The sequence below is a fragment of the Berghia stephanieae genome, chromosome 14, assembly GCF_034508935.2.
Source record: "Berghia stephanieae isolate SIO BIC M18660-M18661 chromosome 14, UCSD_Bste_1.3, whole genome shotgun sequence".
NCBI classification, from domain to species: domain Eukaryota; kingdom Metazoa; phylum Mollusca; class Gastropoda; order Nudibranchia; family Aeolidiidae; genus Berghia; species Berghia stephanieae.
In genome coordinates, this window is record NC_088373.1 from 23,332,800 (window position 1) to 23,352,799 (window position 20,000).

Below are 20,000 nucleotides of genomic sequence, written 5' to 3' on the forward strand. Positions count from 1 at the left end.
TTATTATTATTATTATTATTATTATTATTATTATTATTATTATATTATTATTATTATTATTATTATTATTTATTATTATTATTATTATTATTATTATTATTATTATTATTATTATTATTATTATTATTTTATTATTATTATTACTATTGTTCTTCTTCTTCTTCTTCTTCTTCTTCTTCTTCTTCTTCTTCTTCTTCTTCTTATTATTATTATTATTATTATTATTATTATTATTGTTATTATTATTATTATTATTATTATTATTATTATTATTATTATTATTATTATTATTATTATTATTATTATTATTATTATTATTATTATTATTATTATTATCATTATTATATTATTATCATTATTATTGTTATGACCTAGGAAAATGTACAAAATGTCCTTGAAACTAGTTTTGAGCAGGGGGGTTTTAAGGTAAAAATGACAAAATGAGATTTTTTAAAAAACGATAGTTTAGCCATTTATCTTTCATTTCCCAAATCTTTTTGTATGTTGTCTATTTATATTTTAGGTGGGTAATCTGCCGGTGTATTTCTTCAAAACAGGCCCAAAATCTGACCAAATAATGCAATTTTTGCAATCTAATTTGCATCATGATTTAACATATAAAGTTTGGCTTGTTTATCATCATTGTTTTAGGCTGTTTTGCGCATAAATACTTGTTTTGAAATGCTTTTATGTTGATGATTTTGTTTTTTATGTCGATTACGTTAAATTTTGTTTTTTGAACTTTAAAGCGGATTTTCACAAAATAATATTTTGTAGTAAGCTAGATTTTGACTCAAAAAATCTGAAAATCTAGTGAAGGTATTGACAAAAATTAAATACCCTTATGATCAGGAATGATTAAAAGAACCCAACAAAAACCGCATTCTATGAGGGGTGACCTTTGTATGTTTTACTAGGCGAACACGAAATTTTAATGCATTTCAGTTTATAATTAATTTTGCGGGAAATAAAGATAGCTTTTTGAAATGAAAGGGATTTTTTTAGATATTCCATAATATATTTGAACTTGAATCAATACCGCAGCATTCTTTTCGTTCCGCCATAATAGATAAATTGGGCTTTTTTAAATATAGATAGTGCAATATCAACTAAACGTGCTCAAAGCGCTTTACAATAGCAACACGTAACAAAAAGAACATTGCAAAAAGCCAATTATGCGATAATACAATTTTTACGACAGAGACAATGCTGTTAACGGCCATGTACTCATTTTACATCAACGTAGGGTGAGATAATGTGAGTAAAGGGTCTTTTACAAGGACTCAATACTGCAGGAGCTCCCGATCCGAAAGCGAGTGTGATACCACAAGACCACATAGCCGTGAATAACGTAATAACGCCTTCAGATGACACGTAACAATTTACTTAGGCGTTGTCATTATGCTTACCTGCCATCAAAACAGTTATTTCTCGAGAAGCGTTGAAATCATTTGGGTAGATTCCATTAGATGCTTCGCAACGTATTGTATAGTTTCCAGGGAGAGAGGGACTCCATAAAGGACAATTAAATGACGACCCCGAAGACCTTTTCCTTCTGTCAAGGGACCTTTTCCGTCTTCCTGCTAAAATTCTAGTGCAGAGGTGCGTGATAACAACATTTGATTCGCTTGTTATTATCCGACTAACTTTTGTCTTACTGGCCGGTTCATCCTTATCAGTGGTGTCACAAGAGAAGCTAGTGCTTTGCCCACCTACCCACTCGATTACATTTGAACCCACAAAATATACATTAACACTATCAGGTCCATCTGAGAGGAGAGAATGAACCGAATATACAAAACATGATAAGTATTTATATAAACATATGAACATCATATGCAAAAATATTAAGTAATTAATAAAAATGTTCCATAAATGTATACAATTAACCACCTTCCGCCGAAATATCAAATAATCCATCTATATATCCATCAATCAAACCGTCTACCATCCGTCCATGAATATGTTCATATGTCAATACATTCTACGCCTATAGATAGTATGCACTTGGTTTAGAAGCTCATAACATTGCCATCCTGAAGTATAACGGACCAACACACAAACTCTGTGTAACCATGAACTTTTATAGTCTGGTTAATACAGTTTAGTGAGAACAACTCACAAACGCGGATGGCAAAAACAATAACAAAGGCCTGAGTGACGTCACTCAGGTCTTTGTTATTGTTTTTTGACATCCCCGTTTATGAGTAATTCTCACTTAAATGTATCAACCTGTCTATAAACGTTCAAGGTTACACAGAGTTTGTGTGTTGGTCCGTTATACTTCAGGATGGCAATGTTATGAGCTTCTAAACCAAGTGCATACTATCTATACCTAACTACCTACGACCATAGATAGATAGATAGATAGATAGATAGATAGATAGATAGATAGATAGATAGATAGATAGATAGATAGATAGATAGATAGAAAGAAAGATACATACATACACACATACATACATACATGCACAAATAAATACATACCTACATGCATACATACATACATACATACATACATACATACATACATACATACATACATACATACATACATACATACATACATACATACATACATACATACATACATACATACATACATACATACATACATACATACATACATACATACATACATACATACATACATACATACATACATACATACATACATAAATACATACATACACACATACATACATGCACAAATAAATACATACCTACATGCATACATACATACATACATACATACATACATACATACATACATACATACATACATACATACATACATACATACATACATACATACATACATACATACATACATACATACATACATACATACATCCATACATCCATCCATCCATCCATCCATCCATCCATCCATCCATCCATCCATCCATCCATCCATCCATCCATCCATCCATCCATCCATCCATCCATCCATCCATCCATCCATCCATCCATCCATCCATACATACATACATACATACATACATACATACATACATATATAAATACATACCTACATACATACATACATACATACATACATACATACATACATACATACATACATACATACATACATACATACATACATACATACATACATACATACATACATACATACATACATACATACATACATACATACATACATCCATACATCCCATCCAATCCATCCATCATATATACATACATACATACTACATACATACATACATACATACATACATACATACATACATACATACTACATACATACATACATACATACATACATAATCTCAATACATACATACATACATACATACATACATACATACATACATACATACATACATACATACATACATACATACATACATACATACATACATACATACATACATACAAATACATACATACATACATACATACATACATACATACATACATACATACATACATACATTACATACATACATACATACATACATACATACATACATACATACATACATACATACATACAACATACATACATACATACATACATACATACATACATACATACATACATACATACATACATACATACATACATACATCCCTACATCATCATCCATCCATCCATCCATCCATCATCATCATCATCCATCCATCCATCCATCCATCCATCCATCCATCATCCATCCATCCATCCATCACATCATCATCCATACATCATACAACATATCATACATACATACATACATACATCATACATACATAATACATACATACATACATACAAACATAATACTACAACCATACATACATTACAAACATAAATACTGACAGCCATCTTCACAGTTTCAGCAATTTAATGACTGTTCCCATCATCTAACAGTATTGCAAACAATTTCCATTGTTCGACAATTAAAAAAAAACCATTTATTCGTTCCTATATGGGATTAGATATCTGGCGAATTAAGAAGAGGATTTAATATAATATATATATGGGGTTGCCGTTGAAGTCCTCATTGCTGTCTTTCAATGTCATGATTTCCTAGTTTGGTGCAATTCAATCTATACTCACGGCGAGGTCAAGTTTGATGGCGATTTGCTTTGATTCTAAGTCAATTTTGCGTTTGGCGTTAGCGGTTGCTTGCTTATTGTGTCCTGTGCTGTTATAATAGGTTCCCCGACAACACAGGTGTTAGGATCCGTGAAAAAGTATAACTTTCTTTACAGGCCAAATGAGCAGACAAAACATAACATTTTTTCTTATTGGAACTTGGATCTGACCTTTCGAGGGTCACATAAATGTCATACAAGCTGAAATTATGGTTAAATTCAAAACTCCCATAATACAAAGAATTTGATAACTTGCAAATAATTAAAAAATCTTTAATAGGATCTAAATAAATCAGCTAAGAAAAAAATAATCAAAATCATACATTTCAGGGAGTTTTTGCCCTTTATTTCGGCATCCTTTCTAAACGAGCACGATTTTCCGGAATATCACTTAAAACTGTTAAAAAGTCATATCTTGCAAAGAGAACAAATAGAAGCTGCAATTAATCGCATTATGGTTAACGGAGTTATCGCTCATAGAAACAGGTTAATAGAAATAGAACTCAAACGGTAATAGGAAATCGATAGCACTCTAAGTAGAAACAAATCTTTGGTTATGAGTATTTATGCTCTATACAAAAAAGCTTAATTCTATATCACAATTCAAATGAGTTATCACCCTTTTTTACATTTAATAAAAAACAAAACGAGTGTGTATTAGTGAAACATCTCGACAACTTTTGATAAAACAATACTTTTCAAGAAAAAATACGAGGAAGCTTAAATTATTTTGTAGATCACAACTAAACCAGATAATATTCAATTGAATTATTGCCCATTAAAGTGTGTAACCTATTGGGAGCTCACTATCAGCCAACAAACAATGTATATTGTTGATATGTCATGAACCGGTATGCAAATATCTTTGATATCTTGTCTCAATTCTAAATAATTATTGTACTTTTTCAGATTTTTACTGCAGCAAGTCTATTCTTGTGAAATGCATCGAAGACTGTTATCAACACAAAATATTAATAGACATCAAGTGGAAGCTACTAAAGAGATTAACATGATTTGTAAATTACAGCTTGTCAGTCCTTCTACTTTCCATTCCTAATCGAGCATTTTCATTTTTCATAGAGTTCATGACCCAGACTAACATTCTGTGAAAGACGTTTGCCTTTTTAATTTTCCGGGCGGAGTCCCTTGATTTTTATTTATTCTTCATACTACAATTGTTTCTATTTTTTCTTGTTGCGTCCCATTTATTCGTTATGAAATACATTTGACATAGATCTGAGCTTTTTAATGATATTCTCGACTGAAATACACTTTTTTCAATGTTCTGATAGAGAACATCCCTTTTTGGTGGGATTTTGTCAACGTATCTCGTTTTGTGGATGAAAATGTTTATCTTTACATGATCAATATTGTGGTTTTTAGCTTCACCTTAGTATAGTTTGCATACAAAGAGTCACATAGAGACTTTGAGATACCTGCAATGGAGCATCCACGATTGTTGGCAATTCATGAATAACAGGAGACAGTGGGTCTTTGGTGAGGATGTTGTAACGTGAACATCACTTCACCTCATTCTGATGTTGTTGTAGATGAGACGTGAGAGGATGACAACAATAGAGGCCCTCATCAAGATCTTTCGTCAGGTTTCCTCATTAATGTTGGGATGTCCATCCTTGTCCATTCTTTTATACTGTCCACCCAGCTCCTTGTTTGCCATCCTCTCCTTTTGTCTTCTCCAAAGTCCATTGCATCATGGTTTTTGCCAATGTCTCATGGCAAAAATCCATTATTAAACCAAGACACATGCCATGACCGCTCCCTTTTAATCTGAAAGCAGATGTGCTGACAGAACCCGGAATGCATGAAAGAATACAAGGAATTTGCAAGTCTCTTTGCCAATATTTGTGCAACTGCTGTTCAGATTAATTACTTTCTTTGACTTTCTTAAAAGACTTAATGCAAATATTAGCTACCAGATTTGCTACAGTGATATAATGATGATTGGCTAAGAGGATGACAATAACATCAATATCTCGGGGTATGTTCAAGTATGAATGATTGTGTAAGTAGGCCTTGGAAATTATGGACCAATATGGGGGTCTCTTCTTCTTCATGGTTGCATTGTCCCAAGAAAACTTCCTTAGATTTCCAAATGCCATCAAAGATATCAGCACAAGAATAACGAGGGGACACGCGACAAGTGTAAATATCCCAACATAAAAACGGACTCCCAACTGAATTCGTTTTTCCTTTCTACTGCCCAATTATAGAAAAGACTCCCAGCTGACATGGCTGAAAACGGTTGCCAACACGCCTTCACGCGGGTACTAGATCTCACATCGTGGCTTTTTAATCAATGTATTTTATTAGTAATATGTAAAGTGTTTTTACAAGTTTAAAATGTAATACTCCGTAAACTGCGGCGTGATCCTCGACAATATTGGACGTTTCCAGAAGAAGAAGAAGAAGAAGAAGAAGAAGAAGAAGAAGAAGAAGAAGAAGAAGAAATCCCACTACAAGGATGCTTGCCAAATGTGATATACAGTCCTTTTCCCTCTTTGACTTTTTCCGTCACAAACATGCACGACAGGTATTTGAAGAGTTTTCTTTTTGTCTACTTTCATCCAAAAAATGTTATCAGTCCCTTGAAATTTTGACCAAATCAATCACACGTTGCCGACTGCTATGAACTTCTTTTTCTTTTCGTCGTTTCTTTTATAGACAGAGGAATATCACGGTCCCATTCATCATCTACTCTTGGTGCAAGATTCAGTCAAGTAACATTCTTGACAAAGCACTTTTCCTCCAAAATATTGTCAAATATGTTTCCTTAGTGGCTTTTTCTGATACGCATTTAAGTAAAAAGAAAGTATATTTGAGACATTGACTCTAATCCTCCATCCATTTTAGGAGTTTCGACTATTATCCTCAAGATGATAAAACAGGTGAAAAGGTTGATGATACATGCCTTAATAATTCGTTTAGATAACCACTCAGGTTATCCAAGTTATGAGACGTTTTCCCAATAAACTCTAATTGTTTCTTGAAATGTTCTATTTTTCAGTAAGGTCTTTTAAAACCCCCTTTTCTCCGTAAAATGGCTATTTTCAATGGGCCATTATTCGATCTGTAGTAATAATCATTAAAGGATAATAAGTCAATCAAATATTGTAAGTTTTACTTTTGTGTACACCTTGTCTTTGACATCCAGATAAGCAACTGTTATTCTTTGATTTGGATTAAATAATGCCTGATATTCAAGACGCTCTTTGAAATAGGAATATTAATACTCAGATACAAATGAAATCAAAGGCAATAACTCAGACAAATTGAAAGAAACTTCCCTAAAACTATGTTTGTGAATTGGTCAACAAAATATTTTCTTTTCCATTTCAAAAATTGTTTAAAATTATCAAAAGAGTAGAAGTATTTAAATGTTAAATGTAGCTTTCCTTTATTTGAGTGACCTCTGGATGACCTTCAGGTGTTCGAATTGAAATTCCAATCGTCCATTTTTTTTTCAAGCAAATCGATGTTACTAACTTTTTTAAAAAATACAAACTTCCACACGAGTGTGAAACAAGTCGTAATATTTCACTGTTCAGTGACTCTATCATAATGGGCGATAACTCAATTAGATTTTGTGTATTTTTACGTTTAATTTTATCTGCTTGTTACTGACATCGAAAACAATACACTTTATTATTTGAGTAGTAGAAGATAAAGTGAGATTTGCAAGTTATTTCATATAAATTACACAAAAGAATAAGAGTGCAATGACAAAAAATGTAGATTTTCACACTCAAGCCTTTTTGACCTGAACGTATGTGGACGCTACACGAGCTTGCGGTGGGAACTCTGATCGAATTCCAAAACGGGAGAATGAAAGAAATATTCCGGTTTATCCCTCAATCCATTCTAATTACTTTTTCTTTGAATAAAATGACATTTAAAAAAATGTAAATAATACTTAAAGAATTGAGCTTTTATAAAGAGCAATATCCACTAAGCGTGCTCAAAGCGCTTTACATGTCCAACAGCAACGTTTAACATGAAGGACGGGACATGACGCCTCATAGGCGATATTACATTTTTTTTCGGACAGAGACATCGCTGTAACGGCCATGTACTCATTTTTCACCTGAGTACGATGAGAGAATGTGAGTAAAGAGCCTTCTCCAAGGACTCGACTATGCACCCAGCGAGGCTCGAACCCAGGACCCTCCAATCTGAAAGTAAGTGTCATAGGAGTAGAACCGCATAACTGCATGTCATCTTAAAGAACTCTAATTTTAGAGAAATTTACTGCATGAAAACCTGGCGTCACAACTTATTATTGTAGATTAATATCATTATGAGTTACTATTTATAGGGAGGGGTAGAATATTTAAAATGTCATTATAATGAGTTCAAGCTTAATATCATAAGTTCCTTCCGGCGCACCCAAGTACAATACTGACGTACAGCGACAATGCCCCGTATAGTGACAAAACCTGATTTTTACAGGAGAGGAGAAAAACTGTTCAAATTTTACTTTTTAACTTTTTACAATAACTATGCGGAGAATTGCTGGAAATTTGGTATCAATCGAAAGGTCTATTTTTTATTCTATCACTTTTGATGTATAAGAATTTTTAAAAATCTCAACCTGGGCTATTCAAAAATCTGAATTTAATATTATACAGGGTTTTGTCACTGTACGACAGAATGCAGGAATGGTTGGTGAGTAATAGATACGAAGAATACTCACGATTTTTATAGACATACGTTATGGTCAGTTTGGTATTTCTTGCTTCCGTGACATTTGTGATGACAGGACTGGAGCCATCTGATGCTACCCATACCATTGCTTTCAGAGTGGCGTTTGTAATATATGACACAGTGCAGGTGCAATTAACTGTCCCTGTCCCCTTCAATGCTCCTGTTGGACAATCCTCCCCCAGTGTTATAGTGCCGATAGGTGGCTCACTTCCTCCTAACATTGATAGATAAATGTCATGATAAAATAAAGATAATAATCATGACGACATGAACAATACTACTACTACTACTACTACTACTACTACTACTACTACTACTACTACTACTACTACTACTACTACACTACATACTAACTACTACTACTACTACTACTACTATACATATATACTACTATACTACTACACTACTCTACTACTACTACTACTACTACTAACTTTCTACTACTACTATACTACTACTACTACTACTACTACTACTACTACTACTACTACTACTACTACTACTTACTACTACTACTACTACTACTATACTATACTACTTACTACTACTACTACTACTAACTACTACTTTACTACTACTACTACTACTACTACTACTACTACTACTACTACTACTACTACTACTACTACTACTACTACTATACTACTATCTACTACTACTACTACTACTACTACTACTACTACTACTATATATACTACACTACTATACTATATAATATAATATATATAATAATAATATAATAATAATTATATATATAATAATAATAATAATAATAATAATAATAATATAATAATAATAATAATAATAATAATAATAATTTAATAATAATAATAATTAATAATATAATAATAATAATATATAATAATAATAATATAAATAGTACATGTAGGCATCCTTCCGTCTCAAGAGACGATGGTTTGCGCCCTGTATGGCTTTAGTCTCATCAGTCTTGTTGAGAGCAACGACGGGTGTGACTCAGCAGACCAATCCTTGCATGGCAGTCTCTACCGCAGTTGTTGCACACATAGCTTGACTGTGTGTTTGGTATTTGGATCTGCTGCCTCTCTTTCCTCCTTGCTCTCCTCTCCTCAAACTTCATCTTTCTCCTCTCCTCACCTCTCTTCACTCCCTCCATCACCGCATATCTCCAGCCGTTGCGGTCGTCAGCAAGCGACTCCCAGGTGTTTGAGTCGATGCCTGTCAATTTCATGTCTCGTTTGCAGACATCATAGAAGCGCAGAGCTGGACGGCCAGTTGGTCGCCGTCCAGAAGCTAGTTCACCGTACATGATGTCTTTGGGTATGCGTCCATCGTCCATCCTGTGTACGTGACCAAGCCATCGCAAACGTCGCTGGCAGAGTATGAGATGCATACTGAGGGAGTTCGCTCTTTCTAGCACTGCATTGTTAGTGAGTCTGTCCTGTCACCTGATGCCGAGAATTCGTCGTAGACAGCGAATGTGGAAGTTTTCCAGGCGGTTCTCCTATCTGGCATATGTTGTCCAGGATTCACTGCCATACAGTAGGCTACTGAGTACACATGCCTGGTATACTCTGAGTTTGGTATTCAAAGTGAGTTGGTTGTTGGTCCACACTCTCTTGCTCAGTTGTGCCATGACAGCGGCAGCTTTGGCGATGCGCTTGTCTAATTCTGCATCAAGTGAGAGGTTGCTGGTGATGGTTGTGCCCAGGTATGTGAAGTGATCAGTGACTTCTAGCTCCTCGTTGTCAATGTAAATTGTTGGTATAGAGGGGACATCCTGACACATTACATTTGTTTTCTTGATGCTGATCGTTAGCCCGAATTCCCTGCATGCGTGGGAAAACCTGTCCATCAGCCGCTGGAGGTCTTCCTCGGTATGCGCGCATGGAGCTGCATCATCTGCAAATAGCATTTCCCTTATGAGGACTGTGCGAACCTTGGTCTTTGCTCTCAGCCGTGCCAGATTGAACAGCTTCCCATCACTTCTGGTGTAAGTGGACTCCTTCTGGGGACTCTTTGAATGCAAACTTCAGCAGTAAGGAGAAAAATATACCAAACAAAGTCGGTGCGAGGACACAGCCTTGTTTCACGCCGCTGCGCATGGGGAAGGGTTCAGAGGCTCCACCGTCGTAGCTAATGGTGCCCTTCATGTCGTCGTGGAATGAGGCAATGATGCTAAGCTGCTGAGGAGGACAGCCAATCTTCTTTAGCAGCTGGAAAAGGCCCTTCCTGCTTACAAGGTCAAATGCCTTTGTCAGGTCAATAAATGCAATGTAGAGGGGCATCTGCTGTTCTCTGCATTTCTCCTGAAGTTGACGTACTGAGAAGATCATGTCCACTGTCGACCTCTTGGCTCTGAAGCCACACTGCGACTCTGGGTAGATACGTTCGGCGAGGACTTGCAGTCGAGCGAGGACAACGCGCGCAAAGACTTTACCCACAATGCTCAGTAGAGAGATTCCCCTATAGTTATTACAGTCACTACGGTCTCCCTTGTTTTTGTAGAGGGTGATAATCTTGGCATCGCGCATATCCTGGGGTACCTTGCCTTCTCTCCAGCAAAGACATAGGAGTTTGTGTAGTGGTTCCAAGAGGGCTGGCTTTCCACATTTGATGATTTCGGGTGGAATGCTGTCGTCACCGGGTGCTCTGCCACAGGCCAAAGCATCGATTGCTTTGCTGAGCTCCTCCATAATTGGTTCTGCGTCTAGTTCTTCCAGTACTGGCAGTTCTTCAATTGCGTCTAACGCTTTTTGGGTGACAGAGTTTTCTCTGGCGTAGAGTTCCAAGTAGTGCTCTACCCATCTTCCCATCTGCTTGTCCTTGTCTGTGATGGCTTCCCCTGTCTTGGATTTAATAGGCGCAGTTTTCTTTGTAGATTTGCCTGTCGCCTGTTTGATGCCCTCATACATGGCTCTTATGTTGCCACTGTCAGAAGCTTGCTGGATGTTGTCCGACAACTGAAGCCAGTAGTTGTTGGCGCAACGTCGTGCTGTTTGCTGTGCTTTGCTGCGTGCAGCTCGCAACGCCTGCAGGTTCCTCTGACTTGGTTTTTGTTTATAGCTGACAAGTGCGCTGCGCTTGGCATCAATGACTGGCTCCATCTCAGTAATATTGGCTTCAAACCAATCATTGTTCCTGTGCTCCTTTTTGCCGTATGTCAGTACTGCAGTGCTGTAGATGGCGTTTCTAAGAGAGTTCCAGCTGTCCTGTGCGTTTTGTTCTGCTTTTCTATGAGCTGTGTCGAGATTCTTCTCAAGTTGCTCGTTGAACTCAATATTCTTTTCCCGGTAAGCTGTCTTGCTGATATTGATCCTGGGCTGGTCCTTTCTCTTTGTAATAATAACATAGTTCAACGATAATAATAGTCCATCTAGAAGAATGAAAACTTTGAAAAAAATCTGACATGTGGAGTTGCGCCCCATCAAATATCAACCGAAACTCAAATCATGAAGCTACAACCAAAACGCACCAGGGTTAAAACCTCTGTTTATAAGCGTGTTTTTTTTTACGAAACCCGTCGAAACCCGCCGAAACCCGAGAAAGGTATGGGAAGTAGGTAGCACGGAGGAGTGAAGCTGGGACTCAAGGAAGTGTACACTATTGGGGAGTGAACATGGGGCTGGGTTTCGGCGGGTTTCGTAAAAAGCAATTATTGCTTCAACGATTGCCGAAGGGTTAAAGAATTTATAAAGTGTAAAGTACACAAGCAAGTTGGAACTCTCGACACAAGAACTTAAAAGGAAAAGTACGAATGAAAGGAAGTCGCAATTATCTTCAACGAGTTCAATTTCTCTATTCTTTCAATATCAGATCACAAGAATGTTCACATCAAGGATGACGATGAGGTCAAATATTGGAGCTTGGAAAACTGCACTCGTATCACTACCCCAGCGCCTGGCGAAACAACCAATGTGCAGCCGTAGGAGGAGTAGGAATTTTAGTGAACAAACAAGCAAATGAATCTCTAGCTGAGGTCAGTTCTGTCAACATGCGGATAATGGTAGCTATCTTCAATAGAAATCCTAACACAACAGTGATATCAAACTACGCGCCAGTTGAGGGAAGTGTAGACTGCGAGACCCATTATAACAAACTCTCACAGAAACCTGCAATGAGATTCCCAAGCACGACTTCCTAATTGAGTGTGGTGATTTCAATGCTCATATTGATGAAAAGGATGCACCATTCAAGTACCATGAAAGCACCAATAGCAACGCTCTTTTCTCCTAGAAAATGCCAGTTAAATAACTTGGTTATCACAAACACGCTGAGGAGAAAGAAAAAAGCTGTGGACCTACATTTCAGACATGAACGGTAGGAAAACACAGATTGACTTCATCCTAGTGCATAGAAAGTGAAAGAACTCAGTCCACAATGTCGAAGCATTCGGTAGCTTCAGTAGCCTAGGAGGAGATCACAGTCTCGTATCTGCCACAATTTGCTTGAGTCTCCGTAAAAACAAATCAACACCATAAAAAGTGATGTATGAATGGTCCTCTCTAAAAGACTCTACTGTACAGAACCAGTATACTATAGAGTCAAAGAAAAGATTCACAGGACTTTGTAGGGGAGAAGAAGATCCAACGAAACGCTATGAGACACTCATAAAAGTAAAACGGGATACAGCAGAGAAGATAGTACCTAGGAGAACAAAAGTCACGAAAAGATCCACCTCTTATCACCCACTGATTGTTGAAGCTAGAAAAGAAGCTCAAGATGCCTTCAACCAATACCAAGAAACACCAAACTCAGTAAACGAAGAAAGGTAGAGACTATCAAAACGGAAAGTACAGGCTGTCTGTGGGTATTTAGAAAAACGAGAGGAAGATAGTCTGATCCAGGAAGTGAAGAAGACTGACGAGAGAAGCAAACACGGTGAAATCTGGAAATTGATAAATAGAATAACTGGTAGGAAAGCAAGTCGACAAGGGATCCTCAAGGGCAAAGCAAAAGAATAAAGAAGACAGAAATGATTCTCACACTTCCAGCCACCTCTGGGAGAAGATCCAGTCAGAGCAACAGAAGATGCCGTAGACCTAAAACCAATTTTTCAAAATATCTGTATAGACGAGAGTGACTTTACAGTGGATGAGATAAAGAAGGCAAATAATTCTCTCAGTGATGGAAAACAATCCGGTCCTGATGACATCACATCTGAAATATGACAGTATTGTGACTTAGATGATATCCTGTTGAAGTTTACAAATGGATTACTAAACAAGAATGAAAAATAAAATCATTGGTCCGAAATTGATCTGATTCTAGTCTCAAAGGGAGGAGACCTAAGTGATACTTTCAACTACAGGGGAATCAGACTTGCTGCTATAGCTGCAAAACTCGCCAATAAGATTATCCTCAACAGCGTCCAGCCAGAGATTGAGACTCATCTACGTTCTTGTCAAAACGGATTCAGACCAGGAAGATCCATGACTGCTCACCTACTTGCCTTGAGAAGGCTGATAGAAGTTGTAACAAGTCACAACAAGAAGACAATCATTCTATACGTAGACTTTAAGGAGGCCTTTGACTCGATACCACGATGAAAATATTAAAAGCATATGGTATACCTTCTAAACTTCTATTTGCTATTAAAAATGTATGAGAACACACGGGCGAAGGTTACCTCTTCAGATGGTAAAACTGCGCTGTTTGAGATCAAAGCAGGTATGCTTCAATGGGATACATTAGCCTCCTATCTCTTTGCAATTGTCCTGGACTACGTAATGAGAAAGACCTACGCTGGCATGGAGAACGAGCTTGGCTTCACGCTACATAGACAAAGAAGTAGTCGCAGTCCAGCTATGATTGTCACGGATCAAGATTTCGCCGATTATCTGGCTCGAGGAGATGGACCAGGCACAATAAGTCCTCAATAGACTTGAAAATTAGGCTAAACGAGTAGGACTGTGCTGTAATGCTAAGAAGACAGTTTTCCAAAACTACAACCAAGAAAGGCCAATTAGCATACAGGCAAAGAATGGAGAATGGCTGAAGGAAGTGGACAGCTTTATATGCTTTATATAGGTCACACCCAAAAATGTCCTCTGATATCTCTGTCAGGATAGCATTGGCTTGGAGTGCCTGCCACAAACTCAGGAAAATCTGGAGCTCAAATCTACAGAGAGAAAAAAAGAAGAGACTGTTCATGGCAACGGTAGAGTCAGTGCTTCTATATAGAGCAGCGACATTGAATCTAACAATAGCCATTGAGAAGCAACTGGACGTAAGCTGGAAACAGCACGTGTCAAATGAAGAGCTTTAAGGTGACCCCCCCCCCCCCCCATGACTTTGGAGATACAGCAGAGAAGACTGAGACTTGCGGGGCACTGCCGGAGACATAAGGAGGAGATTGCAAGCAGTCTTGTGCTATGAGAACCACTTGAAAGAACCAGAATCAGAGGCAGGCAGAATACAACATACATTTACTGTCTGCTAGATGACACAGGAATGGACAACACCCGGGAGCTGCGTACACTTATGGAGGACAGGACAGAATGGCTAAGACTTGTGGCTAATGTGGGCGCCCCAAGGGGCGCCTAAGTAAGTAAGCAAGCAAGTAAGTAAGTAAGTAAGTAAGTAAGTAAGCAAGTAATTAAGTAAGTAAGTAAGTAAGTAAGTAAGTAAGTAATAATAATAATAATAATAATAATAATAATAATAATAATAATAATAATAATAATAATAATAATAATGATAATAATAATAATAATAATGATAATAATAATAATAATGATAATAATAATAATAATAATAATAATAATAATAATAATAATAATAATAATAATAATAATAATAATAATAATAATAATAATAATAATAATAATAATATAATAATAATAATAATAATAATAATAATAATAATAATAATAATAATAATAATAATAATAATAATAATAATAATAATAATAATAATGATGATGATGATGATGATGATGATGATGATGATGATGATGATGATGATGATGATGATGATGATGATGATTTGCTGCTGCTGATAAAGATGATGATGATGATGATGATGATGATGATGATGATGATGATGATGATGATGATGATGATGATGATGATGATGATGATGATGATGATGATGATGATGATGATGATGATGATGATGATGATGATGATGATGATGATGATGATGATGATGATGATGATGATGATGATGGAGACGAAGATGATGATTTCGTAAGCAATGACGACGACAGCGATATATATTACCTTCAGAACTGTTTAAGCCACATATGACCACCACCACCAGGGGTAATAACAAGCGTGGCCGATAATGAACCAACATTCCTAGGCCAATCATTCCTGTAAAAGAAGAATTCTAGAGCTTTTTATGACCAGCCTATTCAACCCCCCCCCCCTCCCAACTCCCGGATACCTCAGTTGATAGAGCAATCTCTTCAGTTGCAAGAGAACCGAGATGATCTTTGTTGCGATCGAGACATTTATTTTTACTGATTCCCTGTTCACCAGCAGTGTTTGGGTAGCTGAGTCTGTCAGATCTGGCGGGAAGTGTTGTGCGATAGACTATTGACTTGCGTCCTATCCTGAGGATAGTGTGCAATTGTTATTGTGCGTTTCACCCTCTAGATAAAAACCGGGATAAATCCCACATCCGGGGACCTCATGGCTCTGAAGGACGACTCTTCTCATTCCGGTAGAGGGTCCCGATTCATGGGTTGCTTAAAGTTTCATTCGAGGACTCGACGACAACAAATTTTGAGCTAAATTATGCTGATAGGTGGTCTTGTGGTTTGACACTCGACTTTGGATCGGAAGGGCCTGGGTTCGAGTCTCCCTCAGCGCATAGTCTTACCGGAATCAGGTGTAAAATGAGGATCTGGCCGTTAACAGCGTTGTCTCCGTCCGAAAAAAATTGTAATATTGTCTAACAGGACTCATGTCACGTCGTGAATGTTAAGTGTTGCTGTTGACCAAGGACCCTTTGTAAAGCGCTTTGAGCACGTTTAGTGGATATTGCACTATATAAAAGCACAACAAAAAAATCAGTTACTTTCATTGAAAATGGTTAACCCTCTCCTTACCAGCTGTAGGAAAATCGTCACATTCGTTTCGATACACAACCAACGTTTTTCTTATTCAAATTTCTCTTGTACATCATATAATTACGAGAAAAAGAACAGTGTGTTGTAGAGCATGTTTTGCTAAAGAAAATATGTATCGCAAGAAATTTACTGCTATTATGTCTGAGTGATAAAAAATCTATTTTTATGTTAGTTGGGTGCCAAGTTTTGGGGAAAATCTTGAAAATCGCTGGTAAGGGGTGAGTTAATACAGTCGAAGTTGTTGTACGTATATATTGTATTCAGTACTTTGTACAGTCCACAGCCTGTAGCAGCTTCTCATCATTTTGGTTTTCCACCTCTGATCATAAATCTAATATAACCTTCCTGCTTCCCCCCCCCCTTCCCAACCCCCGCCCCCCCCCCCGACACCCTCCATCAAATATACCAGTTAAATGCGACGGGTTACATACATACTCCTTATCCTGGGAACAGGGTTGCCAATTTGGCAGATTTTCTGCCAAATGTCCTTTTTTTGGCAGAATTTGAAGTTGTCTGGCAGAAGAAAAAAAAACCGGTTTGGCAGTTTGGCAGATATTTGGCAGATTTTATTTTCCGAGGCCGATTTTAATTTTGCGATTTTAATTTTGCTACATTATCATTTATATCATGTATAGGTCTACTCCACGTTTTCCATGGCAATGTTTTATGTATTAGTGATTTATATTAACTTAGGAAATGAAAAAAAAATTTATGATATCGGCCTTGAGAATTCTTTGTTTAACAAAACTGATAAGTTTTCAAAGGGGGTACTATAAATAGCAGGATTTGGCAGATTTTTGTGGTATTTGGCAGATTTTTAAATCCAGTTGGCAGAATGCCTGAAAATAATCTGGCAACCCTGCCTGGGAAAACCACAACTCATTCCATTTAAAGACGGGAGCAGGAGCGGGGTACACATGTCAGCACCAACAGCAACAAACAATTTTGATCGCGTCACAAGTTAATAGAGTAACAAAAGTTCTTTGCAATATATGAGTCATTATTATCAGCTCTATCAAAACATAATGTCTTTGGCTATTTTAAGCCCGGAAACTTTTCTTTTATATATATCTATGATGTTTTCAAAAGTTAGTCATTATCATGCAAATAATATCTAAGCTTCCACATCGATAACTTAAATAATTGCTTTACATTTCTTCAAGTCACTTTGAAAAGGAATAATTTATGTTTTGAAAGGGGAAAAGAAGTTTTAGAAATGTTTACGAGAATAAGATAATGGAATTAATTATTATTGTTATTATTATTATTATTATTATTATTATTATTATTATTATTATTATTATTATTATTATTATTATTATTATTATTATTATTATTATTATTATTATTATATTATTATTATTATTATTGTTATTATTATTATTATTATTATTATTATTATTATTATTATTATTATTATTATTATTATTATTATTATCATTATTATTATTGTTACTGTTATTATTATTATTATTATTATTATTATTATTATTATTATTATTATTATTATTATTATTATTATTATTATTATTATTATTATTTATTATTATTATCATTACTATTATTATTATTATCATTATTATTATTGTTATTATTATTATTATTATTGTTATTATTATTATTATTATTATTATTATTATTATTATTATTATTATTATTATTATTATTATTATTATTATTATTATTATTATTATTGTTATTATTATTATTAATGATGCTGCTGATGATTATATTATAAATCAGTCACTTATCTCAGGACAAGTCCCAGATATCTATGAACATGCAATTGTAAAGCCTCTCATAAAAAAGCAAAATCTCGATGTAAATGACCTTAGTAACTACCGTTCCGTCTCAAATCTGCCATTTCTTTCTAAAATCCTTGATAAAGTTGTACTCAGACTTCTTTCACATCTCCATGAAAACAATCTATGGGAAAAATTTCAGTCAGCTTATCGTTCTTACTACAGCACAGAAACTGCTCTGTGCTGTGTAGCGAGTGATTTGCTTGATGTTTTAGATACAGGTTCTGTTTCTCTTCTGACATTGTTAGACCTTTCGGCGGCGTTTGATACTATTGATCACGGTATTCTCATTAAACGACTTAATATAACTTTTGGCTTGTCTGTGACTGTCTTGCAGTGGTTTGAATCATATTTAGATGGCAGAATGCAACCGATTATGATTTTAGATAAACTTTCTCGTCAACATACATTGTCTTTTGGTGTTCCTCAAGGCTCTGGTTTGGGTCCAATTCTTTTTGTTTTGTATACTTCTCCATTATCTAATGTCGTCACTGGTCATGTGCTGCGCTATCATCTCTATGTAGATGATACGCAACTTTATGCTACTGATAAAACTAAAAATCTCGAAAATATTGGGAAACGTGTGGAAGAATGTGTGGCGGATGTGAAAGAGTGGATGGATGCAAACAAGTTGAAAATGAATGAGTCAAAAACAGAAGTGATGATTGTGGGAAATAGAGGGCAGTTGAAGGTGAATGATGGTCTTGAGGTGTTGATTGGGGGTGAAAAAGATCAAAGTTTCAACGACTGGGAAAAATTTGGGTGTCTATTTTGATTCAAAAATGAGAATGTCAGCACACATTTCTGCTCTCTGTAAATCTTTATACTTTCAATTGAAGAAAATCAGTTCGATCCGTCAGTATATTGCAATTGGAACATGTAAAACATTGGTTGTTTCCCTCATTTTTTCGAAACTAGATTATTGTAACTCCCTGCTTGTCAACTTGCCTCAGGCTTCTATTAAACAATTACAACTACTGCAAAACAGTGCAGCAAGATTAGTTTTCCGCAAAAAAAAAATAATTGATCATGCAACCCCTTTGTTGGCCTCTCTCCACTGGTTGCCCATTGAAAAGCGCACATATTACAAAGCGGCGTGTCTTGTTTACAAGTGTTTGACTGGTATAGCACCGGCATATCCCACAGATCACCTGGTCATGTGTAAATTTGAAAATTACACTTTAAGATCATGTAATGACCAAACGAAAATTTCGGAAAAAGATCAAGAACAAAATCTGGTGATAAATCGTTTGCTTGTTTCGGCCCCAAGATTTGGAATGAACTACCACGTGGTCTGAGGGAGTGCAAGTCT

At 36.0% G+C, this 20,000-nt stretch overlaps 3 protein-coding genes across 3 annotated transcripts in view; all 3 read right to left on the reverse strand.

The window, feature by feature from the left end:
- Nucleotides 1-1,833, reverse strand: part of LOC144960047 (uncharacterized) — a 3,042-nt gene extending 1,209 nt beyond the window's left edge. The window contains exon 1 of the mRNA XM_078892995.1: nucleotides 1,410-1,833. Coding sequence (XP_078749121.1) covers nucleotides 1,410-1,833 — 424 coding nt within the window. The remainder of the gene's footprint in view (nucleotides 1-1,409) is intronic.
- The window catches only part of LOC144959398 (uncharacterized), a gene marked incomplete in the record, with an annotated part of 122,076 nt that overhangs the window by 35,901 nt on the left and 66,175 nt on the right, over nucleotides 1-20,000 (reverse strand).
- The window catches only part of LOC144960048 (uncharacterized), a 19,196-nt gene continuing 6,421 nt past the window's right edge, over nucleotides 7,226-20,000 (reverse strand). The window contains exons 2-4 of the mRNA XM_078892996.1: nucleotides 16,033-16,125; nucleotides 8,819-9,043; nucleotides 7,226-7,335 (exon numbers count right to left, since the gene is read on the reverse strand). Coding sequence (XP_078749122.1) covers nucleotides 7,226-7,335; nucleotides 8,819-9,043; nucleotides 16,033-16,123 — 426 coding nt within the window. The 5' untranslated portion in view covers nucleotides 16,124-16,125. The remainder of the gene's footprint in view (nucleotides 7,336-8,818; nucleotides 9,044-16,032; nucleotides 16,126-20,000) is intronic.